The sequence below is a fragment of the Xyrauchen texanus genome, chromosome 5 (assembly GCF_025860055.1).
Source record: "Xyrauchen texanus isolate HMW12.3.18 chromosome 5, RBS_HiC_50CHRs, whole genome shotgun sequence".
In the NCBI taxonomy this organism is placed as follows: Eukaryota; Metazoa; Chordata; class Actinopteri; order Cypriniformes; family Catostomidae; genus Xyrauchen; species Xyrauchen texanus.
The window spans coordinates 25265354-25288361 of record NC_068280.1 but is presented as its reverse complement, the minus strand read 5'-3'; the positions used below and the strand labels follow the sequence as shown (position 1 = coordinate 25288361).

At 41.3% G+C, this 23008-nt stretch overlaps 1 protein-coding gene across 1 annotated transcript; it reads left to right on the top strand.

The window, feature by feature from the left end:
- The first annotated feature begins 7144 nt into the window (after positions 1 to 7144).
- Positions 7145 to 13148, top strand: hsf2bp (heat shock transcription factor 2 binding protein). The gene is made up of 8 exons (XM_052127266.1): positions 7145 to 7257; positions 7662 to 7809; positions 10394 to 10497; positions 10693 to 10842; positions 11000 to 11141; positions 11678 to 11795; positions 11994 to 12097; positions 12248 to 13148. The coding sequence occupies exons 1-8, from the start codon at positions 7213 to 7215 to the stop codon at positions 12472 to 12474; spliced, it is 1038 nt and encodes a 345-aa protein (XP_051983226.1). The 5' UTR covers positions 7145 to 7212; the 3' UTR covers positions 12475 to 13148.
- Positions 13149 to 23008: the final 9860 nt, after the last annotated feature.

Below are 23008 nucleotides of genomic sequence, written 5' to 3'. Positions count from 1 at the left end.
CCTATAAAACTACATAATATTTTAGAAATAAAAACGGTATAAATAAATTAACGTTCAGCTTTTATTTCCATTTAACCTTTATACAAACAAAAAGTCAAATAAACATAAGACTCTCAGACTGACCTTATTAATATATTTAAATTTAAACAATAACATAGGCTGATTATATTATCATTTACACAAAACTTCTTGTAACAAAACTTGTTCTTATAAACCAAAGTGCTTCAGCCAGGATAAAAAATTTGAAAAGTGCTCAGCTGCAGGAAAAAGAGAGAGCAACAACAAAAACACATGTTGCTGGGGGAGGGGACATTGAGTGTTGATGACACCCTATAACAGGCTCTAGAGGATTCTGGCAAGAAATACAAACTGGTCTACATTATCTGGCTTCAGAGATGCCCTTTTACATGTGACAATGTTGCCACCTGTACTAAAAACCCTCTCAGACGGGGAGCTTATGGCCTGAATGCACAAGTAATGTTGTGCCAGTTGGCTTACTCTAGGGAAGTTCTTTTGTTAGACTTTCCACCAATCCAGAGGATTTGAGTCATTGTCAGCATTTGGAGACAGAAGGTAGTTGCCGGCTCCCTCTCAACTGCCTGCTGTGCACTCAAGTCTTCTGTGCTTGTAGTAGTGGTGGGCCCGTTTGAAAAAAAGCTAGCCAGAGACCGCTTTGTTTTCTTGGCTGGTACAGAAGTGTCTCCCATGGCTTCTTCTCTGGACTCCTCTTCCCTGACCACAACAGATCTCTCTCCCTTCAGCATCTCCAACACAGCTTTCTCTTTGATGTATTCTCTCTTCTCCTCCTGAGTGTACTGAAGCTTGAATCTTGGGTCAACGAGGCATGCCATGTTAAGTAGATCATCCATGGTTGGGTCATCATACTTTTGGTTGAGGTATCCCATCACTGTTGTCTTTATGGTCCTGGTGAGCTCGGTGTCATCCGCTACTTCCTTCAAGAAGGAGGTATTGAAGAGATGCATCACTGGTTTTAGAAATGATACACTGACATAGGACTCACCAGACAAGGCATCAGTGAATTCCAGGAGTGGGCTTAGAGCTGCATCTATAGACTCTAAAACATCCACATCTTGCCAGGTAGGAACCAGTGGTCTGGTCTTCTTGTCCTTTGAGAGGACTTCAGTGATGGCCCTTTTCTGCTCCAGAACCCTCTTCACCATTTGTTGACGGGAGCCCCATCTTGTTGGTGTTTCACTGATGAGCTTGTGCTTTGGCAAGTGATACTCCTCCTGAGCAGCTGCGAGGTCCCGTTTCTTCTTCCAGGAGTAGGAGAAGGCAGCCACCACCTTTTTACAGATCCCAATTGCTCTGTCCACCCACTTGTCTTGGTTAACTTTCTCTGTAGACAGATAAAGAGAAAAATTGCAAATTGCAATATATATATTTATAATTTGTATTTATATTTGAACTACAATTTGTTGTTTATTCATATTATTCTTACTGCAAAATTCTTCTACATGCATATTTTTTTTTGTTTTAACTTCACAACTGATTTGGCAAAGTAAACTTATGTTCCAATGCCAGTAAAACACCTTTGAATTAATTGAAATAATTGCTGTATCCATACAAATATGCATGTCTTGAGAAAAGATTACATTTATAGCCTATAAAATCACTTAAATAGGGTGAATAAAATCACCTAATCAAAACTACAGGCTAAGTACTACAGTTACAACTAAGTACTAATTAAGTACAATGATTTTAGTTATATATCCTCATACCATAAACAAAATCAATTAAAGCTGCTGCAATTAGTAGCTTTTGGCGCTCTGCATGCATCTTGCGGAAGAACATTGTTGCTGGAACTACTTCTCTCCGTTTATGTCTATGACGAATCACGCAGGTACTGTAACTGGGCTACTCTGCAGCGGAGCCGAGCCGAAGTAGTTTAAAATAGTCCGAATATAAACGCTTATTATAAGTGTACCGAAGTGATCCAGGATAAGACAAAAACACGGGTTGGATATTGGATTCATGATGTACTGGCTCATTATATAAATTTTGCTAATTTTTAACTAAAAAGCTTTAACGTAACACTACCATTTATATTAACTGTGTATAACTTACCAATAGCAGAGTTCAGTCGATGCCCGAAGCATTTAGTCTTGTCCATCTGTTCAACTCAGCGGCTTTGATGATATTGGTCCCGCTATCTGTGGTGATACAGACCTGTCGGTCCTCGCGGAGTCCCCAGGAGGCGAGCGCATCTGCAAGTCCGTCTGCAATTGCTTCGCCCGTGTGATCCTCAGGAAAATAGACCGTCTGCAGGCATAAGCTGACGAGCTTCCAGTCTTGGTCAATAAAGTGGACTGTCAGGCTCAAGTATGGTTCTGAGGTTCGGCTTGACCACAGGTCAGCTGTGGTCGCAAAATATGACACTGACTTCAGTTGTTCCTCCACCCTTTCCCTTACTTCACCATAAAGTGCAGGGATAGCTGTGCGTGAAAAATATTTTCGCCCAGGGAGCTCGTATCTGGGGTCTATGACTGAAATCATTTTCCTGAATCCTACGTTTTCCACCGTACTAAACGACATCATGTCCTTAGCCAACAAGTTTGTAACAGCCTTTGTAATGTCTTTATGACGTTTAGACTGTTTGTCATAAGGCATGAATGCAGCCATCTGTGTTTGCTGCATGGGTTTCTCTATTGACACAGCTGGTTTTGGGGATGAGGATGGTGGTATTGTTTCAGGTTGGCTTAAACTTTTATGGTGCCTCATCTTTTGACTCTCACAATGTTCTATCGGGTGGAACTGCTTCAAATGGTGGAACAGATTTGATGTGTTACCGCTGCTAGTCGGCACCACTCTCCGGCACATTTTGCAGCACGCTGAAACCTGAAGTTTATCCGATGTCCGATAGCCGAACCACTTCCATACTACTGAATTTGTCTTCCCTCTCTTATCAACTATTTCGTCGGAACGAGCTTCCACAAGTGAGGAGAAAGCAGTCACATTTGAATTGCGGTCAGGGGCGCTCATTTTGTAGTTAAAACTTGCCGCGGTGGAGATCAGCCTACTACTGCTGAGCAGTGAGCACTGGCTGCGTGTCTGTGGTGTACGTCATCACGAAAGTAGCCTATTGTGTTCTGCTCTCTCTGACAACTGTGCGCCTAACGCCAGTCAGTGACAAATGCTGTTATGTATATTGAAATATCGAAAATGTGTTTAAAAATCATATCACCGTTATCGAAAAAAAAAAATATTGCGATATATATTTATATTGAATTATTGTCCAGCCCTAGTACCAATAAAGCCTGATTGCATCGGTTTGGTTTTGTCGACTCAAAACCAATCCTGTAACCCCGAGTTTGTTCAACTACCATCATGGTACAGGCCCCAGGTGTGTTTCTGCCGTACTCCAAGTAAACACAACAAAATGTTGCAAGACTCCAGTTATTTGAATCGGGCGTAACTTTTAGTGGGCGTGCTTTGTATTAGTGTGGCAGGACACACCATATAGACGGTGGGCCGAGGGCCCGTATCTGCTTTACTTATCGAAATGGATGATCCCCATGGAGGGAGAACCTGAATTTGTAAAGTTGGGACGGTTGTTTTATTCTCAACGATATGAAAAGTGTTGCCACTCCCATTTATTGCACATTTTCCCCCGAAATCATAATGCACGACGGTAAGTATGCAGGCAAACGCGGTTGCCTACTATATCAGTCGAGATACTGACATAGGATTATTATTAACCAATCAGATGTAGCTTATTTAGAACAGCTGTTACACGGATGATTCAGCTGTCAGACACGAGCAGCATCTGCGGCGGCAGCGCAGTGACTATCGCCAAGGACATTGTTTTTGTGATTGTAAGTATTCATTTAATTAGAATATGATATCTATAAAAAGAAAGTTTGTTTTGTACACTGTGTTGTTCAAACGTATGTAAGCGTCTCGTTAGTGTCGTTTTAAGTAGGGTAGTTTCAGCTGGCTAACTAGCAGTAGCTAGCATCATGCGATTACATATTTGATTTGGTGTAAAGTTTAAATGCTTGATTCTAACGCTAACACTTCGTCCAACTCACATAGGCTACTGCTCCACTGTATGTCCGCGGATAATTACCTCCGACTGTTTTGCAAACGTTCGCCAAAAACTTAAGGTAAACATGAACCTCTTGATGGTTAAGACATATTTAATTATCAGTTACATCTGACATAACATTAAAGGGTCAGCAAGCAGCCAATATTATAACCGGCGAGTTAAGAGCTCAAGAAGAACGGCATGTAATAGAAATTAGATTATACTATCAAAGAACATGGGCTATCAAACAGAGCAAAGTTATAATGTACATAAACATCGTACAGATTTACTTCTGCAGGAGTAGCCAACACACAAACACACACACCCCTCCCCACATGTGTATTTACAAAACCACATGTGCCCTAGTCATCTTCAAGTGACTTATTGTCACAGTTTACACACTGACAGAGGTTTGTACATGGCAGCTCATGCAGTTTACATGTGCATCTACCCTTAACACAATTTGTTTTTTTACATGAGCAGTGCACAAGTTCCAGTATGGCCTCTGGAGCTGGCGGAAGTGTCATCCAGTCCACTCCGTAGAAATCTCCTACCATCTTCTTTTATTATATTACTGTTAATACACTGTATATAACTATATTATTTGTACTATTATACTGTTACTGCTACTACACTGCACATAACTGTATGTGTTTGTTCATACTGCATATCCATTTCTCTTATGCACATTTATGTAATTTATATTACTGTAAAACATACTACTATCTTAAATGTATACTACACTGTACCGAATGTCTTAAACTGCACCACCTATCGATACAATATAATACTGCACTGTATGTCTTTTACTGCACCTCCTGTCTATACAATATAATACCAACCTTCATTTGCAGTTTCTTCAACTAATACTGCCTTCTCTCTTCTCCTTTGTGCTCGTTCTATCTTCGTGATATTTGTGAAATGGCTGTAGCACTCCATGTGGTAGCCAATTTTAGCTGGTTTGACTAACCGGTTTGTCGGTTCCTGGCTTTGTAACTTGTATGCCTGTACTGCCTCTTCTGCTGTAAGACTTTCTCTGCATTCAAGGTCTTTCCACAGAAACACCGATTTAATAAATTTCTCCCAACTTATGTCTGTGAAGGGAATGGTGGGTCCATTTCCCTCACATATATGCATGCAGCACTTCATGTTTTTGCCATTTCTTCCACAGTAAAAATGTGCGGGAAAAAGAGTATTGTCTGGCTCGTTTTTATCATAGACGTAATAAATACATAGACGCCCAATTGCCCACTGGAGCGTACGTCAAAGTTGCCGCCACATTGCGGAGGGCAACTTTCCCATAACTTTCATACCGGGAATTGAGAAAAATGTGTTTCGTGTGCTGCTTGGGGCTGTACAAATCGCCACACAATTGAAAACAGGTCTCGAGGAATTACCTTTCACAAGCAAGACTGAACATTTGTTTCTGGTTGTATTTGGCCATTATATCCTTGTGAGACCCCGCGTCCACATATGTGGACATTAAATTTTGGCTTTGCTATAGGCAATGCATAATTATTAAACTTTTAAAACAACTGACCTCACTTCAGCAGACTCGAGGCTGTCATTAACGGGTTAAAATTTCAATGCACCAGGTCATTTGACAAAACAACATGGTTCCAATCTCAGCCAAGTTTGTCTTTCAGAGAAACACCAATAAAACTACATCTGGTAAGAAACCAGCTTATGTTTTCATATTAAAACTTGTTTGAGTCAAAAGATTAGAGTCTCTAGTTTCATTCGATATGCCATTTTAGAAAAATTGCATCGATTTATTGTGAAATGGCACACTGTTAAACACAATGCAATAGGACTAATGTTCCTTAAAAATCCTACATTCACTGTGCATTATCACAATGAGAACCAATGGACGTATCCAAATGCTGGAAAGTGTTGCTTTCAGAGGCTTTATATTGGGTTAGGAAGAAAATAAGGTACATTTCAAACTGTTCCGAGACCAGTGCAAACAGACTGCACCCTGGAGGTTACATCATTCTCTAGATAGGGAGCAAGAGTGCGATCTAGTTTTTGTTGTGTTTTTGGCTTGTTTATTAGTTGCTACTATTACAATTCAAAAAGAGAAATGGAAAATGCACACAGCATTCATGTGAGGGTCTACTGTTATTGTGTCACGAATGTAGTTTTAATAGTTTTTCAGTCGACAATGTAGTTGTCTAAAGCTCAAATCTATGGTTTATTCATAAAGATAGAGCCTATTTAAAATTTTGATCTGACGTTTTCGGAGTGAGAGATCCAGGCGCTCAGCGCTCATGTACCCCACCTGGAACAGCCTTACCTCGGCTAGTGCTTCTGACGTTTGCCGCTGGCTCTGATGTCTAGTGGTTAAACATGAGATATAATTCGTCTTGTGTATATCTAACGGGCGATCTTTGGTCTCATTAATCTATAATTTGTTCCTTGGCAAATCGTTTTGGCTGAGGGCAAAGTGAAGTTTCATAACTTTATATTTAGGCTATTTTAACGTTGTATCCTATGGTTTTTATAATGTTGTGTTTCCAAGCAATACCATGGATCAAATGTGTGAAATCAGAACGGTATATGTATTAAAGATTACAACGAAATGACAGGACATCGTATGACAAAAGATGGTTACATTAAATAAAAACAGTGAAAATGCATAACGTTACCTCTACATTCACATTTTGTGTCAAACTGAATATGTAGCATAAGTGGGCAAAATGAGTTAACAAGTTCAATCTTTCCTGGGCTAAAATCACTTCTCGAAAAGATGTGCACAGACAGCAACTTCATACCAGCGCGCCAGTGTGTTGACAAACGCGTCACCAACACCGACACTTTCCCACGCACGCTATTGGATGAAGGCAACAAATACGTCATGCATGTCGGACCCCACACATAGCCGCCTGCTCTATTCGCCGGGAAAATAACCTGGAGAAAGTTACCGATATTATAGTAATGTGCAAAGTATGTGAGTGGCAACAATTTTTATTTGCTTTGTTGAGAATTGTAGTGGTTATATATAAAAAACTGGGTAATCCAGTTCGTCTGAGATCGTCTGAAAACACGAAATCTCCCCTCGGCCCAAATAGACATTATGATCGATGTACACAGTCGACAAAAGCGCCAACAGTAGAGGGAGCTAGGCAAGAGCTCTTTAGAGAAACGTTGTCAAACTTTTCGAAATGAAAGCAACGACTAAAGTTTCGCCTTTGTCATCAGCAGGAGAGGTAGCTATCAATGTGTAGTATAATCTTTTTCATGGAATACAAGGTTGTTGTTAAGAAGTTAGTTATTATATACATTTCTTTTTAACAAAAGCTTGTGTTCAAGTGTTTATCTAGCTAATAAGCTAATTAATAATTCGTTTGGCGTTTCTATACTACTGTAAAGATGTAAAGCCTTTTTTTTATTATTATTATTGTCTAACAAATCTGTTAATAGCAGCCCAGGACAAATTTTCTGTTGTAACGACCTACCTGTCTTGAGTGTGATAGTTTAAGGATAAGAATAAACGCAAACCATCATTAACACACGATGTCACTGTTTTACAAGGAGTTGAAAATCTAGACGTCCTTATTCAAAGTCATGTTAAGTTGATCCACTTTTAACAGTAAAAAAACTGTTTTTGTAGGATGGTGAGACAGATTGCTTTGTACGAGTCAGAAAGCGAGACTTGGAGAAATTGGTGGCAGAGGTCAGGACGCTGCGAGAATTTTTGCCAAAAGTAATCAATGGTGACTTTATTGATATTCTCCATAAAGGGCAATCTCTGGATGCATGTAAGCCTGTCACTTTAAAACCTCTTTTTTAGTAATAGTGCTCAATTTACACACAAAAGAATAACCAGAATGCACTTTGTATATGCTAAAGACATTTATATGTAAAGTAATCGCTGTTATAATGTAAATACACCAAATAGTGTATTTAATATAAACATTTGCTAATTCTGCACACACTGTTATTGCAAATACATCTTACAGTATACACTGGTGGCCAAAAGTTTGGAAAAATGAACAGATTTTGCTCTTATTGAAAGAAATTGGATCTTTTATTTACCAAAGTGGCATTCAACTGATCACAATGTATAGTCAGGACATTAATAACGTGAAAAATTACTATTACAATTTGATTTTTTTTGTTTTTTTTTAAACTTAAACTACTTCAAATATTTCTCATAAAAAAAAAATTCTCCACGTGCAGCAATGACAGCTTTGCATATCCTTGGCATTCTACCTGTCAGTTTTTCCAGATACTTAGGTAGCACTTGCCATAGTTGTGGCTGTCTTGTCGGGCAATTCTCACGCACCTTAAAGTCTAGATGATCTAGCGACTAAAGCTCAGTGGTTTACTTATTTGTATTTAAATGGTTTGCACTTAAATAGCACTTTTTTTAACCTTAGAGGTTACAAAGCACTTTACACTGTGTCACAATCACCCATCCACACTCCTGCCATTGGGAGCAACTTGGAATTCAGTGTCTTGCCCATGGACACTTCAGCATGTGGAGTCATGTGGGCTGGGATTCAAACCACCAACCCTGCGATTGGTAGCCAACCCACTCTACCACCTGAGCCACAGTCGACCCTTATTTGTATTTAAGTTAATTCCAATTATCTGTTGTCCAATGTCTGTGTTTCTTTGCCCACTCTAACGTTATCTTTTGTTTTTCTGTTTCAAAAGTGGCTTTTACTTTGCAATTCTCCACATGAGGCCTGCACCCATGGTTCTTCTCCTTGCTGTTGTACATGAAACTGGTGTTGAGTGGGTAGAATTCAATGAAGCTGTCAGCTGAGGACATGTGAGGCATCTATTTCTCAAACTAGAGTCTCTGATGTACTTATCCTTTTGTTTAGTTGTACATCTGGCCTTCCACATCGCTTTCTGTCCTTGTTAGAGCCAGTTGTCCTTTGTTTTTGAAGACTGTAGTGTACACCTTTGTATAAAATCTTCAGTTTTTTTGGCAATTTCAAGCATCGAATAGCCTTCATTCCTCAAAACAATGATTGATTGACGAGTTTATAGAGAAAGCGGTTTCTTTTTTGCAATTTTTGACCTAATATTGACCTTAAGACATGCCAGTCCATTGCGTACTGTGGCAATTCAAAAACAAACACAAACACAATGTTAAGCTTCATTTAACGAACCAAATAGCTTTCAGTTGTGTTTGACATAATGGCAAGTGATTTTCTATTACCAAATTAGGAATTTAGCATGATTACTCAAGGATAAGGTGTTGGAGTGATGGCTGCTGGAAATGGGGCCTGTCTAGATAAAAAAATACTTTTTTCAAATAGTGATGGTGCTGTTTTTACATCAGTAATGTCCTGACTATACTTTTTGATCAATTGAATGCAATTTTGTTTTATTAAAGAACCAATTTCCTTCCAAAACAGCAAAAACTTTTGGTGGTCAATGTCTATATATATATATATATATATATATATATATATATATATATATATATATATACATATATATATACATACATACACCAATATAATATTGTGTAGGTCCCCCTCGTGCTGCCAAAACAGCGCCAACCCGCATCTCAGAATAGCACTCTGAGATGCTATTTTCTCACCATAGTTGTCAGAGTGGTTATCAGAGTTACCTTAGACTTTGTCAGTTCAAACCAGTCTGGCCATTCTCTGTTGACCTATCTAATCAACAAGGCATTTCTGTCCACAGAACTGCCACTCACTGGATGTTTTTTGTGTTTGGCACCATTCAGAGTAAATTCTAGAGACTGTTGTGTGTGAAAAGCCCAGGAGACCAGCAGTTATAGAAATATTCAAACTAGCAAATCTGGCACCAACAATCAATCATGCGATTATCTAATCAGCCAATCAAGTGGCAGCATTGCAGTGCATATAATCATGCATATACAGGTCTGGAGCATCAGTTAATGTTCACATCAAACATCAGAATGGGGAAAAAAATTTGATCTCAGTGAATTGGACTGTGGCATGATTGTTGGTGCCAGATAGGATGGTTTGAGTACCGTATTTCTGTAACTGCTAATCTCCTGGGATTTTCAGGCACAACGGTCTCTAGAATTTACTAAGAATTGTCCAATCCAATGTGCGGCAGTTCTGTGGATGGAAATGCCTTGTTGATGGGTCAGAGTCTACGGTCACACAGATAACCACTCTGTACAATTGTGGTGAGAAGAATAGCATCTCACAGTGCTATTTTGAGATGCGGGTTGGCGCTGTTTTGGTGGCAAGAGGGGGACCTACACAATATTAGGCAGATTATTTTAATGTTGTGTCTGATTGGTGTGTGTGTGTGTATATATATATATATATATATATATATTTATATTTGTATGGAATGCTGACTGACTAAAATATTCTTACATAGTTAAAGAACACCGTGACCATGAGCAGCAGCAACTAAGACAGGATTGTCTGCACATCCACTCCAGACTAGATGCAGCTAAAATCGAGTGTCAGAATGAGAGACAGGTACGAAGATAGAGGGGAGAAGGAGGGTGAAACTGAAACACATTAAAAAGAGATCTATGCTGCATCTGCAAAAGTAGTTATTATTAATATTTTTGGGTGAAATTTTCAACTCCCTTGGAATGGAGAAGGCAATTCTTGGTATCCGTCATGGAACTGTGTTTCTATCTTATTATGTGTATGTATGTATCTCCACAGGAGAAGTTGGGTTTAAGGGAGCAGTTATGGGAGTGCACAGAGCAGTTGCAGCAGCAAAAAGAGTTTTGTACACGGCTGGGGGTTGCCTCTTGCACCCTGCTGTGGAGTGCATCACAAAGGGAGGAAGCAATCAGATACATGTTGGCTGATGTGAGTTTGTACCATTTTGAGAGGGGACACCATAAAGGACTGAGTTGCAATTAATTGTTTTGAAACACTGTTTTCATAAATTTTGTACAGAGGACATGCAGTGTTTCACAGTGAGTACCAGATAATAATACTCTGCATGCATGTGTTATATCCACAGGGTAAGCTGGAGCCCTTTCTGAGCATAGCAGGTCAAGCCTTGGAGAGTTTCATTAAGTTTCTGGATGACGAGGCAAAGCCACAGCATGGTTACAACTTGCATGAGCATCAATTTGTTCTGGCACTGGCTGGCATTGTTACCAGTGAGGGTTTAGCCTTGGCTTTAACTGCTACTTTATAGTTGACGTATGTAATTTCTTCAACACTAGCGCCACCAAATGGAATTGCAAAAATAAACTATTTTCAAAACAGTTTTCTGAATACGCCCCCCATCTGCCATTGATCAAACAAAGAGATAGTCCTGCCCCCAACTCACACCACTGGTTGAGGTACATTGTTGGGGTGGCCTCACAAAAATAAACAAAGCAATTTTCAGAGTGCCACAGAAACATTGATAACAGTTTTTGATAAAATGAACCTATGAATGGCTTCTTTATAGTTGTCTCTGCAAATTAAAGGGATAGTTCACACAATAAAAATGATCTTGTAATTCCCCCATCTCATGCCATTCCAGATGTGTATTACTTTTTTCTTCAGCTAAACACAAATAAGAGAAAGTAATTTAACACAGAAAACGTTACATACTCCAGCTTTAATATAACTCTCATGACATATTTACAGTATTGTCTTAAGAACATGAAAAGGGTAAGATGTGGTCATTCAATCTTTGGTCTACTAGATATAGCTGCTGTGTCTTGTGGACGAGACTTCCTTTCTTCTTCTGCCCACATCCTGTTGGACACTCTAATGCAGCTGCTGGGACTAATGAAGCCAGGAGTCTTTCCAAAATTAAAAGTGTATGTCACAACTTAAACATCCAAAACATCCACATTCTGTTGAAGGAACAGCAAATTTAACACTATCTTGGGAATACGTAGTCTGACTTTCACACCTAGGTTGCTTAGAAGACACAAGGTTTTTGTCATTATACAGTGAGTTGATTTTTATGTTATTCCTTCTGCAGGAAGTGTGTGACTGTGTATTTGTGTGTGCAGATTAATGCTGAAGGCTCTATATAACATCACTATCAGTGTGAAGGGACTGAAGTACATAAGCGAGAGCCCTGGACTTCTGCCTCTTCTCTGCACCCTTCTGCAAGGTGTGTGAATGTATGCGTGTTTGACAAGTTTCCTCTGGCCTCCCGAAGCTTTAGAGTTGATCTTATCCCAGTCAGATGCCATAACAACAAGTTTGCATGTAGAGGATTACAGCTAATTCTCTTGACACAAACACACACTCTCTCCCACAGACCGTGACCCAGAGGTATGTCTGCAGGCCTTGAGGCTTCTTCAGTCTCTACTGCTGGAGAGAGAAGTCATGTCACACATGGCCTCTGATCTTCTGAGCTCTCTGCCACTGAATCGTATCCGCCAGCTAGCTTCAAGTTGCCACCCAGCTCTCAATCAAACAGCCCAGGAGATATTGGAAGACCAGGGTAGCATAACCCAGACTAAAGTCACAGAGAAGGATCAGTGAAGCCCTGCCCTTGATTCCTACATTGCCCTGTTGAAAGGATTTTAATGTGGATAATGCAGCTCTAGGTTTAATCTGGGTCCAGTAGATTCAAGAATTGTTCATGATCTGCACGTAATCACCTAAGAAATTTAAGAAGATATTTGCAGTTTTAAGTTACACAAACCACATTAACCTTTTTCTGTGTGAAGAATTGACTGGGTTATTTTGTTTTTGTTTGTTTGTTTTCAATATGTCAATAGGTGTGCTGCCCCTTCTAACACATTATCTGTTTTTGTAGTCCTTGTTAAAAACCAATTATTTTTTCTCCAATTAAATTAATTGCTGAAATCAGCAGATAGAGTTCAGATATCATAGAACCAATTGAGGCATGGCCCTATTGGAGTCAGCTGTTTGAAAATTTATTATAATAAAAGTTTTTATGTTTTTTTGTTTGTTTTTTCAAATGTGAATGAAAAATAGACTATTTGAATGTTCTTATTTTGATTGGGGTTGCCCCCTTTCCATTACACTGTTCATGTGTTTATCATTTTCATGGGCAAAGAAATGTTTCCAGTTATCCAATTAAACAGTTTTAAAGTTTCATGATTTGTGATGATTTATTAGCATGTGTGATGTAGTAAGTGAAAAAAACATATAAGAGTACTCCCACATGAAACAATATTCTACTTTAAGTTTTTAATAACAAGTTAGCATTTAAAGAACATTTATCAGTGTAGCCAATTAGTGAGATTTTAGAGATATTTTCTCATTCATCTCAGAGAAATGCAACATTAATTTCAAGGTCATCAGCTTTTGCCATTCTTACTATTTTATTAAATTTCCATAATACCCTACATATGACTTTTCTTTTTACAAACCACATATTTTTTTTGTGCATACCATTTTGGGACCAATTTTTAAAGCTTAAGTTTGATCAGACTAATGCATGAGGTCAGAGCATTTTTATTGATTGTGGTGGGACTGAGTTGTTCCCTGTGGTTATTACACAGATCTTAAAGGAACAGTTCACCAAAAAAAAAGACAACTCTGTCATTATTCACTCACCCTAATGTCATTCCAAAACCTGTATGACTTTATTCTGTGGAACACATAAGCAGAAATGTTAACAAATTTCAACTTTTTTTTGTTATATCATGAAAGTGAATAGGACACAGGACTTTCAAGCTCCAAAATGGACAAAAATAATTATAATAAAACGTAGTCGACCTGAGTCGTGCCAAATCATCTGAAGCAATACAGTCACTTTGTGTGATGAAAAGGAAAACAAAATTTACAATTTATCTGCCGTTGACTCAAATCATCAGGCCAAGGATGGTGTAACAGCGAAGGAGTGTCCAAATGAGGAATCGGGAGTAATTCCAAGATTATATCGGTAACTTAATAATGGCATTAATTTATTCTGCACACATACAGATGGATATAAACTTTATCTGTCTCAACTCTCTTTTAATCATAGTAGGCATAATCTTAAATAATTAAATAAGCAGTAAATAATTTTTACACAATTCTTAACATTAACATACACCTAATTTTTTAACATTATGCATGCTATTTTATAATTTCAACAATTAAAAACACCGGGGTCTTATGGGCGCCATGTGAGGGTTGGATGTGTGAACAGCGAGCTCTGTGCACTTTGCTAGTTTTATTTGTGTCACAAGCCGGTGAGATTTGATGCACCCTGATCCTTAATTGTTTTGGCAGGACAGTATGTCAGGGAGTTCAAAGTCCTCAGGCTGTGGAGATATTAAAGGACACTTACATGCTCATCAGCGGCAGGCTGGACTCAATTCAGATGGTGAACTGAAAGAAATTTGGCGTGAATTGATGAATGTCTCGGCAATGCTCACGAAGGTCGTTGCAGACTTGGAGGGTCTTGCTGTAGTGTGTCGATCGATCACTTCCATGGAGACGAAGTTCACTGAGTTGGTTGCAGCAGTTGTGGATGTTGAGAAACGGATTGATTATCTGGAGTCATCAGAGAGGGAATTGGCTGCTGGTTCGCTAGTGACCAAGGTGGACTTACAACGCGTCTTGGAGAGACAGAGAGATTTGGAGAATCGTAATCGACGAAACAATATCCGAATTGTTGGAATTCCTGAGCATGAAAAAGGCAGAGATATGGTGAAATTCCTAGACAAGCTCTTTCCGAGTCTGCTTGATGTGGCGGGCTGGAGGTCGAGCGAGCTCACAGAGTTCCAGCTCAGGGCCCAAGGAGGGAGACAGGCCCCTATCGATTCTGCCCAAATTTCTGAGATCAGTGAAGGAAGGCTTTCTTGGAAGAGCCACAGCATTTTCTTGTTCCCGGACTTTGTGTATTCGATAGGAGACAGAGATGTGATTGATTCAAGGAATGCAAGAAATACTTGCATCAATGGAAGGATGCTTTTGCTTTGATGTTTCATGTTGCTGCCTATTTGGCCTGACTCGCTGTTCATACACTTGACTGTCCGAGGAAAATGGGCGCTTTTTTCATTCTTTTTGCATTGGTTCTTCCTAGTGGCTGGAGGTTGTTTTGTGGAATAACACTCCCTTGGGACAGTTGTGGATGAATCTGCACGTTCTTGGTGCTTATGCCACCTATCAGCTGGAGTTTGTTTTGTGGAATATTTCTTGCAGGACATTGGAGTGAATTGGCATGTGTTGCACTTGTGTATTGACTGAATGGACTAGCTCACTGAACATTCGTTTGACTGCCCGAGGAACTGAACGGACCCCTTCTCTTTTTGTTTTTTTGTGTGTCGGTTCGGGCTGGAGTTTGTATTGTGGAGGAACACACCTTCTGGGCAATCTACAATTTTTTTGTGTTTTTTACGCTTATTGGCTGGAGTTTGTTTTATGAAATATTTTCTGTCTCACAAACTTTGTATAGAAACACTGGACTTGCAGTCCGATGGCAAGGTTGCTGTGGGGCCTCTCGTAGGAGTACATGGACTGTTTGAGTTATCAGGGATGGATGGCAGTTGGTGCTGTCGTGTGCATGTTTTTTTTTCTGGGGGAAGTTCATTTGTTTGTTGCTCTAATGTTGGAATGTGGTCTTTATAATTGTATTTTTGTTATACAATAATTATTTTCTAATATGTAAAAATATCATATGTTAATATGAGTGGATTATCTCTCTCCACGTGGAATGTGAATGGATTGGGGCTCCCCATACAAAGAAGGAAGGTTATTTCTTATCTTAAACGTAAGAAATAGGATATAGTGTTTCCTCAAGAAATGCATTTTTTCTCATAGGAAGTTGAACATTTTGGGAAGATATAGGGTGTCATGTTTTCTTTAGGGCAGGCCCAAGTAAGAGCAGGGGAGTCATTACATTGATAAGTAAACATCTACAATTCAAATATCTTAAACAGAATAAAGATAAATTAGTAAGAGCTATTATTGTTTTAGCAGAAATTCAGGGGCAAAGTCTTATTATGGCTAAAATGTATATACCTAACATTGATGATCAGGGCTTTTTTATAGATCTTGAAGGGATGTTGCAAGCCGCTGGCACCCCTCATGATATAATATTGGGAGGGAACTTTAATCATTTGATTGACTCAGTCCTTGATCATAGTGAAGCAAAAATGTGTAAGCCCACTAGAACAACAGTGACGCTTCACAGGATGTGTAAAAATCTTGGTCTTAAAGATATTTGGAGACCTTTGAACCCATCTGGGAGGGACTATACATTAATTTCATCAGTCCATAAGATTTATTCTAGAATAGATGATGTTGTTTGAAAGTATATCTTTTTTATACATTTTTTTAATTTATTTATTAGGGCCCAAGCACAAAGTGCGTAGGACCCTATTGTTTTCGTTAGGATTATTATTATTATTATTATTTATTTTTTTTTTACGACTATTGGGGCACTTTTGGGGCTCTTAACGTGCTCAAAAACTCTTGAAACTTTGCACACGGATCAGAACCCGCGGCTGTCAGGGCCGGGCTGAAGCTGGTACCGGGCGTGGCAGGGGGCTCGACAGCGCCCCTGGAACAGGGTCCGAAAACTTGGTCTATAACTCAAACACGCTTGCATGTAATAATATGAAACTCGATGCACGTATAGATCTCATCATTTCATATATCCTTCATACTTTTACTTTTTACCCCAGACCAACAGGAAACCGTCTATTTAGGGTTGTTTGAAAAGCGTACGCAATGGAATTTGGAATACTCCTCCCAGAGAATTCCACCAATCGCCACCAAACTCGGTCAGCATGATGTCAAGACATTGAGCATGAAAAATTGCCGGCAGATTTTTGATATCTCTAACGGTTTGGCCGTGGCGAGGAAACGAAATGATGGCGCTAAAAGAGAAACAGGAAGTGTGTTATAACTTCTGCATACATTAATTGATCTCCATGAAACCGCAGCAGCGTGATCGCTGGAAGAAGCCGATCGCATGGATGTGACTATTGTCAGTCAAAGTTATAAGCGCCACCAACTGGCAGAAGGAAGTGTGTCACTTTTAAAATGCTTTGAAATCACCCACTTATTTTTACCCGATTTACTTAACACTTTAGGTGTATAATGTAAACACACGGCAGATGTAGACATGTGAAAGGATTATTGATATCTTCGATACTGTCGCCGCGGCAACGCTTCAAACTCGAATATTCTTTTTGATGCTTTTGAGACTCTTAGCATACTTGAAATTGCATGAAACTCGACAGACTCATCACATTTATTAGCCAGTACACATGTGCAAAGTTTCAGAAACGGGCGTGGTGCAGGGGCTCAGTAGCGCCACCTTTTGACAAAAGTGGGGGTTGCTTTACACTTTGACCCACAGTCACAAAACTCAGGAATTATATTGTTCTCATCGAGCCGGACAACTTTCTAATTTACAGTCATTAGCTCAGACCAACAGAAAGTCAGATATCGTGGTTTGAATGTGGATGTTTTGGAGAATTTTCTCTCCCTCTCTCACTGACCCTACGTCTCTCTGTGTCTGGGGGAGGGTGCTGATTTTGCTGAGGAGTGAAAATGCTTTTATTTTTGTTTTTCAAGGTTTTGGGGCCCTTAACGTGCTCGAAAACTCTTGAAACTTTGCACACGGGTCGGAACCCGCGGCCATCAGGGTCGGACCGAAGATGGTACCGGGCGTGGCAGGGGGCTCGACAGCGCCCCTGGAATGGGATTCGAACACTTGTCCATATATCAAACATGCTTTCATGTAATGATATGAAACTCGGTACACTTGTAGGTCTCGTCGGGCCGAACAACTTTCGTGCTCTAAGTTTTACGCCAGCCCAACAGGAAGTCGGCTATTATGGGTTGTTTGGAAACACGTGCTCTGGAATTATATATATTCCTCCTAGAGAATGAATCCAATCGCCACCAAACTCGGTCGGCATGAAGTCAAGACATTGAGGATGCTACATTCGGACGGATTTTTGATATCTCGAACGGTTTGGCCGTGGCGAGGAAATTGATTTATGACTAAAAATGGACACATGAAGTGTGTTATAACTTAGTTAGTTCTATCTACAGTTACAAAACTTGGCGTGTATATTGTTCTCGTCGAGCCGAACAACTTTCTAATTTACAGTCATTAGCTCCGACCAACAGAAAGTCAGATATTGTGGTTTGAATGTGGATTTCTTAAAATTTTTCTCTTTCTGAGTGACCCCTCCTCCTCCCTTTCTGTGTTTTTTCTCTCAGTGTCTCTCTGTCTGACAGACAGAATGGGCCTGCCAAATTTTTTTTTGTGTGTGTGTGTGTGTGTGTGGGGAGGGGGGGGGGTTCTCTGTTGGGTTTACATTTGCTTTTTGATTGTTTGATTGTTTTTCAAGGTTTCTGGGACTTTTGGGGCCCTTAACATGCTCGAAAACTCTTGAAACTTTGCACACAGGTCAGAACCCGCGGCCATCAGGGCCGGGCTGAATCTGGTACCCGGGCGTGGCAGGGGCTCGACAGCGACACCTGGAATGGGATTCAAACACTTGTCCATATATCAAACATGCTTGCATGTAATAATATGAAACTCGGAACACTTCTAGATCTCGTCGGGCCGAACAACTTTCTAATTTACAGTCATTAGCTCAGACCAACAGAAAGTCAGATATTTTGGTTTGAATGTGGAACACATTTCAAATTAACTTTGAAGCTCCAAAAGCACATCAAAAGTAACATAAAAGAAGGGAGTGTGTTATAACTTCTGCATACATTAACTGATCTCGATGAAACTTCAGCAGTGTGTTTGCGGGAAGAGGCCGGTCGCATGGATGTGACTACTGTGAGTCAAAGTTATAGCGCCACCAACTGGCAGAAGGAAGTGTGTCACTTTCAAAATGCTTTGAAATCACCCTCTTATGTCTCAAGTGAACAAACAGACCAACAGAAAATCAGATATTTTGGTTTGAATGTGGAACACATTTCAAATTAACATTGAAGCTCCAAAAGCACATCAAAAGTAACATAAAAGAAGGGAGTGTGTTATAACTTCTGCATACATTAACTGATCTCGATGAAACTTCAGCAGTGTGTTTGCGGGAAGAGGCCGGTCGCATGGATGTGACTACTGTGAGTCAAAGTTATAGCGCCACCAACTGGCAGAAGGAAGTGTGTCACTTTCAAAATGCTTTGAAATCACCCTCTTATGTCTCAAGTGAACAAACAGACCAACAGAAAATCAGATATTTTGGTTTGAATGTGGAACACATTGCAAATGAACTTTGAAGCTCCAAAAAGCACATAAAGGCAGCATAAAAGCAAGGAAGTGTGTTATAACTTCTGCATACATTAACTGATCTCGATGAAACTTCAGCAGTGTGTCACATGGATGTGACTATTGTGAGACAAAGTTATAGCGCCACCAACTGGCAGAAGGGAGTGTGTCACTTTCAAAATGCTTTTAAATCACCCTCTTATGTCTCAAGTGAACAAACAGACCAACAGAAAGTCAGATATTTTGGTTTGAATGTGGAACACATTGCAAATGAACTTTGAAGCTCCAAAAAGCACATAAAGGCAGCTTAAAAGCAAGGAAGTGTGTTATAACTTCTGCATACATTAACTGATCTCGATGAAACTTCAGCAGTGCGTAAATTATAATTACATTAATAAACCTGAACAGAGACCTCCGGATAAATACTGGCCTTCTGGATTAACACGTTTAAGTGCTGCAAAAGATATTGACCTATGACATCAAAAATTAATCTACATTTGAATTACCTCATAGATGTGACTATTGTGGTTCACGGTCCTAGGCACTGTCCCTGTCTCAAATGGCACACTTCATATGAATTTTCAGTCTTGTGTACTTATTTCGTGTGTCCATTAACTCCATGAGACCGTAGGGTGTCTCATTTTTCATTTTAGGTATCGGAAGGGTGCTCACGCATACTTTGTGGTTGATATGTGCCCTCCATGCGAACTTTTGCAGAGCCCACGCTGATCGCGAGCTCTACAGCACACGTCTTCTCGACGGTCAAAGCGAGGTTACGTTATTGCCCATCGTGCACAGCTGACCCTAAAGGCACGGGGTGGCGGTGCCACCGGCTTGGGCTCGCCATCGCTGCTCGCAGCTATATTTATTATTATTATTTTTATTTTGTTTATGTTCTAATTGTTGGTGACCACTGTAGTACATGTTTGTTTCGGGAGGGGGGTTTAATGTATAATTATATTATTACATTAAATTAATGTATATAATTTATTACGGTTCCCCTTCTGTAGCTCTCTCCACGTTGTGTCGGAGAAGCGACACTAGGGGTCTCTCTTGAGCACCGAATATACCTCTGATCTATGAAAAAAAACCAATGAGAAGTTGGCAGCTAGTATTTGCACACCCCGCCCCCGGATATACGGGTACAAAGGCGAGTCAAATACTAGAGTCCATTCAGTAAATTTCTTCGGAGCCGATGGTCGTGTATGCAGTCTGCTGTGAGTTACACACACACCAAGTTCCCGTGTATTCCTCTGACGATCTGCAAGCTGTTGGATAACAGCGGCTTTCTCCTTTCCTGTGCATGGCTGTGCATTGTTGCCCCTGCGCGCTTCGACAGCACAGACAAAACTCGAAAGAGTTTTCTTAAAAGAGTGATTTTATTTAAAAGAGTAATTTCCTCTAAAAGAGCAAACACAGCGAGCGTTGAACGTCTTTTTCAGGACGCGACTTTATAAAGATGCTGTTCCGCCGCTGTGTAGTTCCTGGATGCGGTAGAGTGCTCTCCGCTTCAGACGGTCACAGGCGTTGTCTCGTGTGTCTGGGTAGCGATCACACCGAGGCTGCGTTTGTGGATGGCTCATGTTCTCACTGCGAGAACATGACCATGACAACGTTGCGGTCGCGGCTCGTTTTCAACCGAGAACGAGCCACTCCAGCCGCCCCTCGCATTGCTCATTCTTCCCACGAGATTGAGGACGGTGCGAGTGGCGCTGGAAGCGATTTGGGGATGGCAGCGGGTGCGGCTCCCTTGGGTACCAGAGACCCGTGGACCACCCGTTCCCCGGCATGCTCGTTGACTCCCGTCTGTGCTCGAGGCAACAGCGGCTCGCCTCACAGCCAGCCTGCCTATCCTCTAGAGCTCGAAGCAGATGAGCTCGCCACTGCATTGGAGAGCGCGGCGTCTGACGCAGATGACTCCCCTGGGCTGCCGCCTTCGGGCCAGCACCCCCAGGCTCACTCCGTCCTCCCCACAGCCATCGTGGTTGGATGACTGGTCCTGGGGTCTGGGCGGCGCTCACGGCCAAGAGGTGCATGATGAGCTGACATCGCTGTGTAGAGCGCCTTTCACCTCTCATCACAAAGCCACTCGCTCATCCGCTCTCGCTACCCTCGGTGGCGGAGCGGTCCACGGATACATGGCGATTCCCCTGATGGATAGGGCTGTTGCGCTTCACCTATGCCACGGAAACCCTACCACCTGGTGGGGTCGCCCTGTACTCCCCTCCAAGGCCTGTAGGACAACATCCTTGCTGACAGCGAAGGCCTACAGCACCGCCGGACAGGCCGCTTCCACCCTGCACACCATGGCCCTCCTGCAAGTCCACCAGGACAAGGCGCTCAAAGAATTGCACGTGGGAAGCCCTGATCCCAACGTGCTGCAGGAACTGCGCTCAGCGACCGACCTCGCCCTCAGAGCCACGAAGGTCACAGCCCAGTCACTCAGGCAGGCAATGGCCACCCTCGTGGTCCAGGAACGACACCTGTGGCTGAACTTGGTCGAGATGCATGAGACCGACAATACTCGCTTTCTCGACGCCCCAGTCTCCCAGTTCGGCCTCTTCGGCGACACCGTCGAGGACGTTACCCAGCAGTTCTCCACGGTAAAGAAACAGACGGAGGCAATCTCTCAGATCATGCCCCGCCGCAAACCTGCCGCCTCGGGCCATGCCCCGTCTGCTCAACAACAGGCTGCTCCGCCTCAACCTGGGCCCAGCTCTCAGCCCACGCGTCGAGCGTCCCACAGGAAGAAGATGCCCCCCGTCTCACGGACCCCCTCGAGGACCCGGAAGGCTCCCAGGCGCTCCTGAGACGGACGACCCAGAGCCCAAGACGTTAGCTTCGGAGATGGTAAGACCGCTCTGTCCCTCGGTGGAGGGCCGGGAGGAGAATTTTGTTTTGAATATATTTCATTTGCCGCTCCCCTTAACCGGGGCAGTGGTACCCAAATTCTCAATAAAAGAGCTATTTCCTTTGCCTCTGGGTCATCTGGCCCGCAAATGCCATTCTCACGACACTCTGTCCCCAGATCTCAACAGTCCCGGCATGTTGGACGCGGCCACAGGTCCGCCTTCAGCCCCATGACTGATCCCTGGTCTGACGAGTCCAGAGGACGCCACAATAGGACCTCCTCCTCAGTCACTAACCTATTATTCTATTATTATATAACTATTATAACTATTATTCTTTGTGATTTACACCATGAGTTTAAGTGACTTTAGGATCTCATCACACTTTAGAAGAGCAGAACCACCTGACTAAGTGAGTCACCAATGTGTGGATCTATAAATCATCACAATGATGACTGAAATGCTGTAATATCGCAGTTTAATAACCAGATTTAAGAACCTGCAGGGGTGATTGCACATAAGAATGAAATCAAATGGAATTCATTCACAGCTAAGAGGTTTCATATTCATAAATGATTTTTCAAATATATCTATAGTAAGTAGTCCGGTCCTGAATGCTGATTGTTAAATAAAGCCTTCCAGCTGTGCTAAAATAGGCCTACACAATATAGCAACAGCTTTGACACCAAATACCTGTTCACCTATTTACTGTGTATATCACTGATTTGTGTGTCGTGCCGGACAATGCCTTTAAATCATTCCAATATTCACAATGTAGTGAGGTGTCTCATATTTTATTCCTACAGATATTCTTGGGGAAATTATTAGCCATTTTTGTAGCCTGAAGGAATTCTTACAGGCTGTGTAATCTGCCACTAGACTGACAATCATACACTCCAAAAGGTCACCCTGATTTACAATCTTGCACAAGTGGATAGAGACATACAAAAGGACACACTGTTAAAAGTGGTAACCTATTGCTATTGTTAAACTCAAGCATCTATTTCAACTCGATGTAACCATT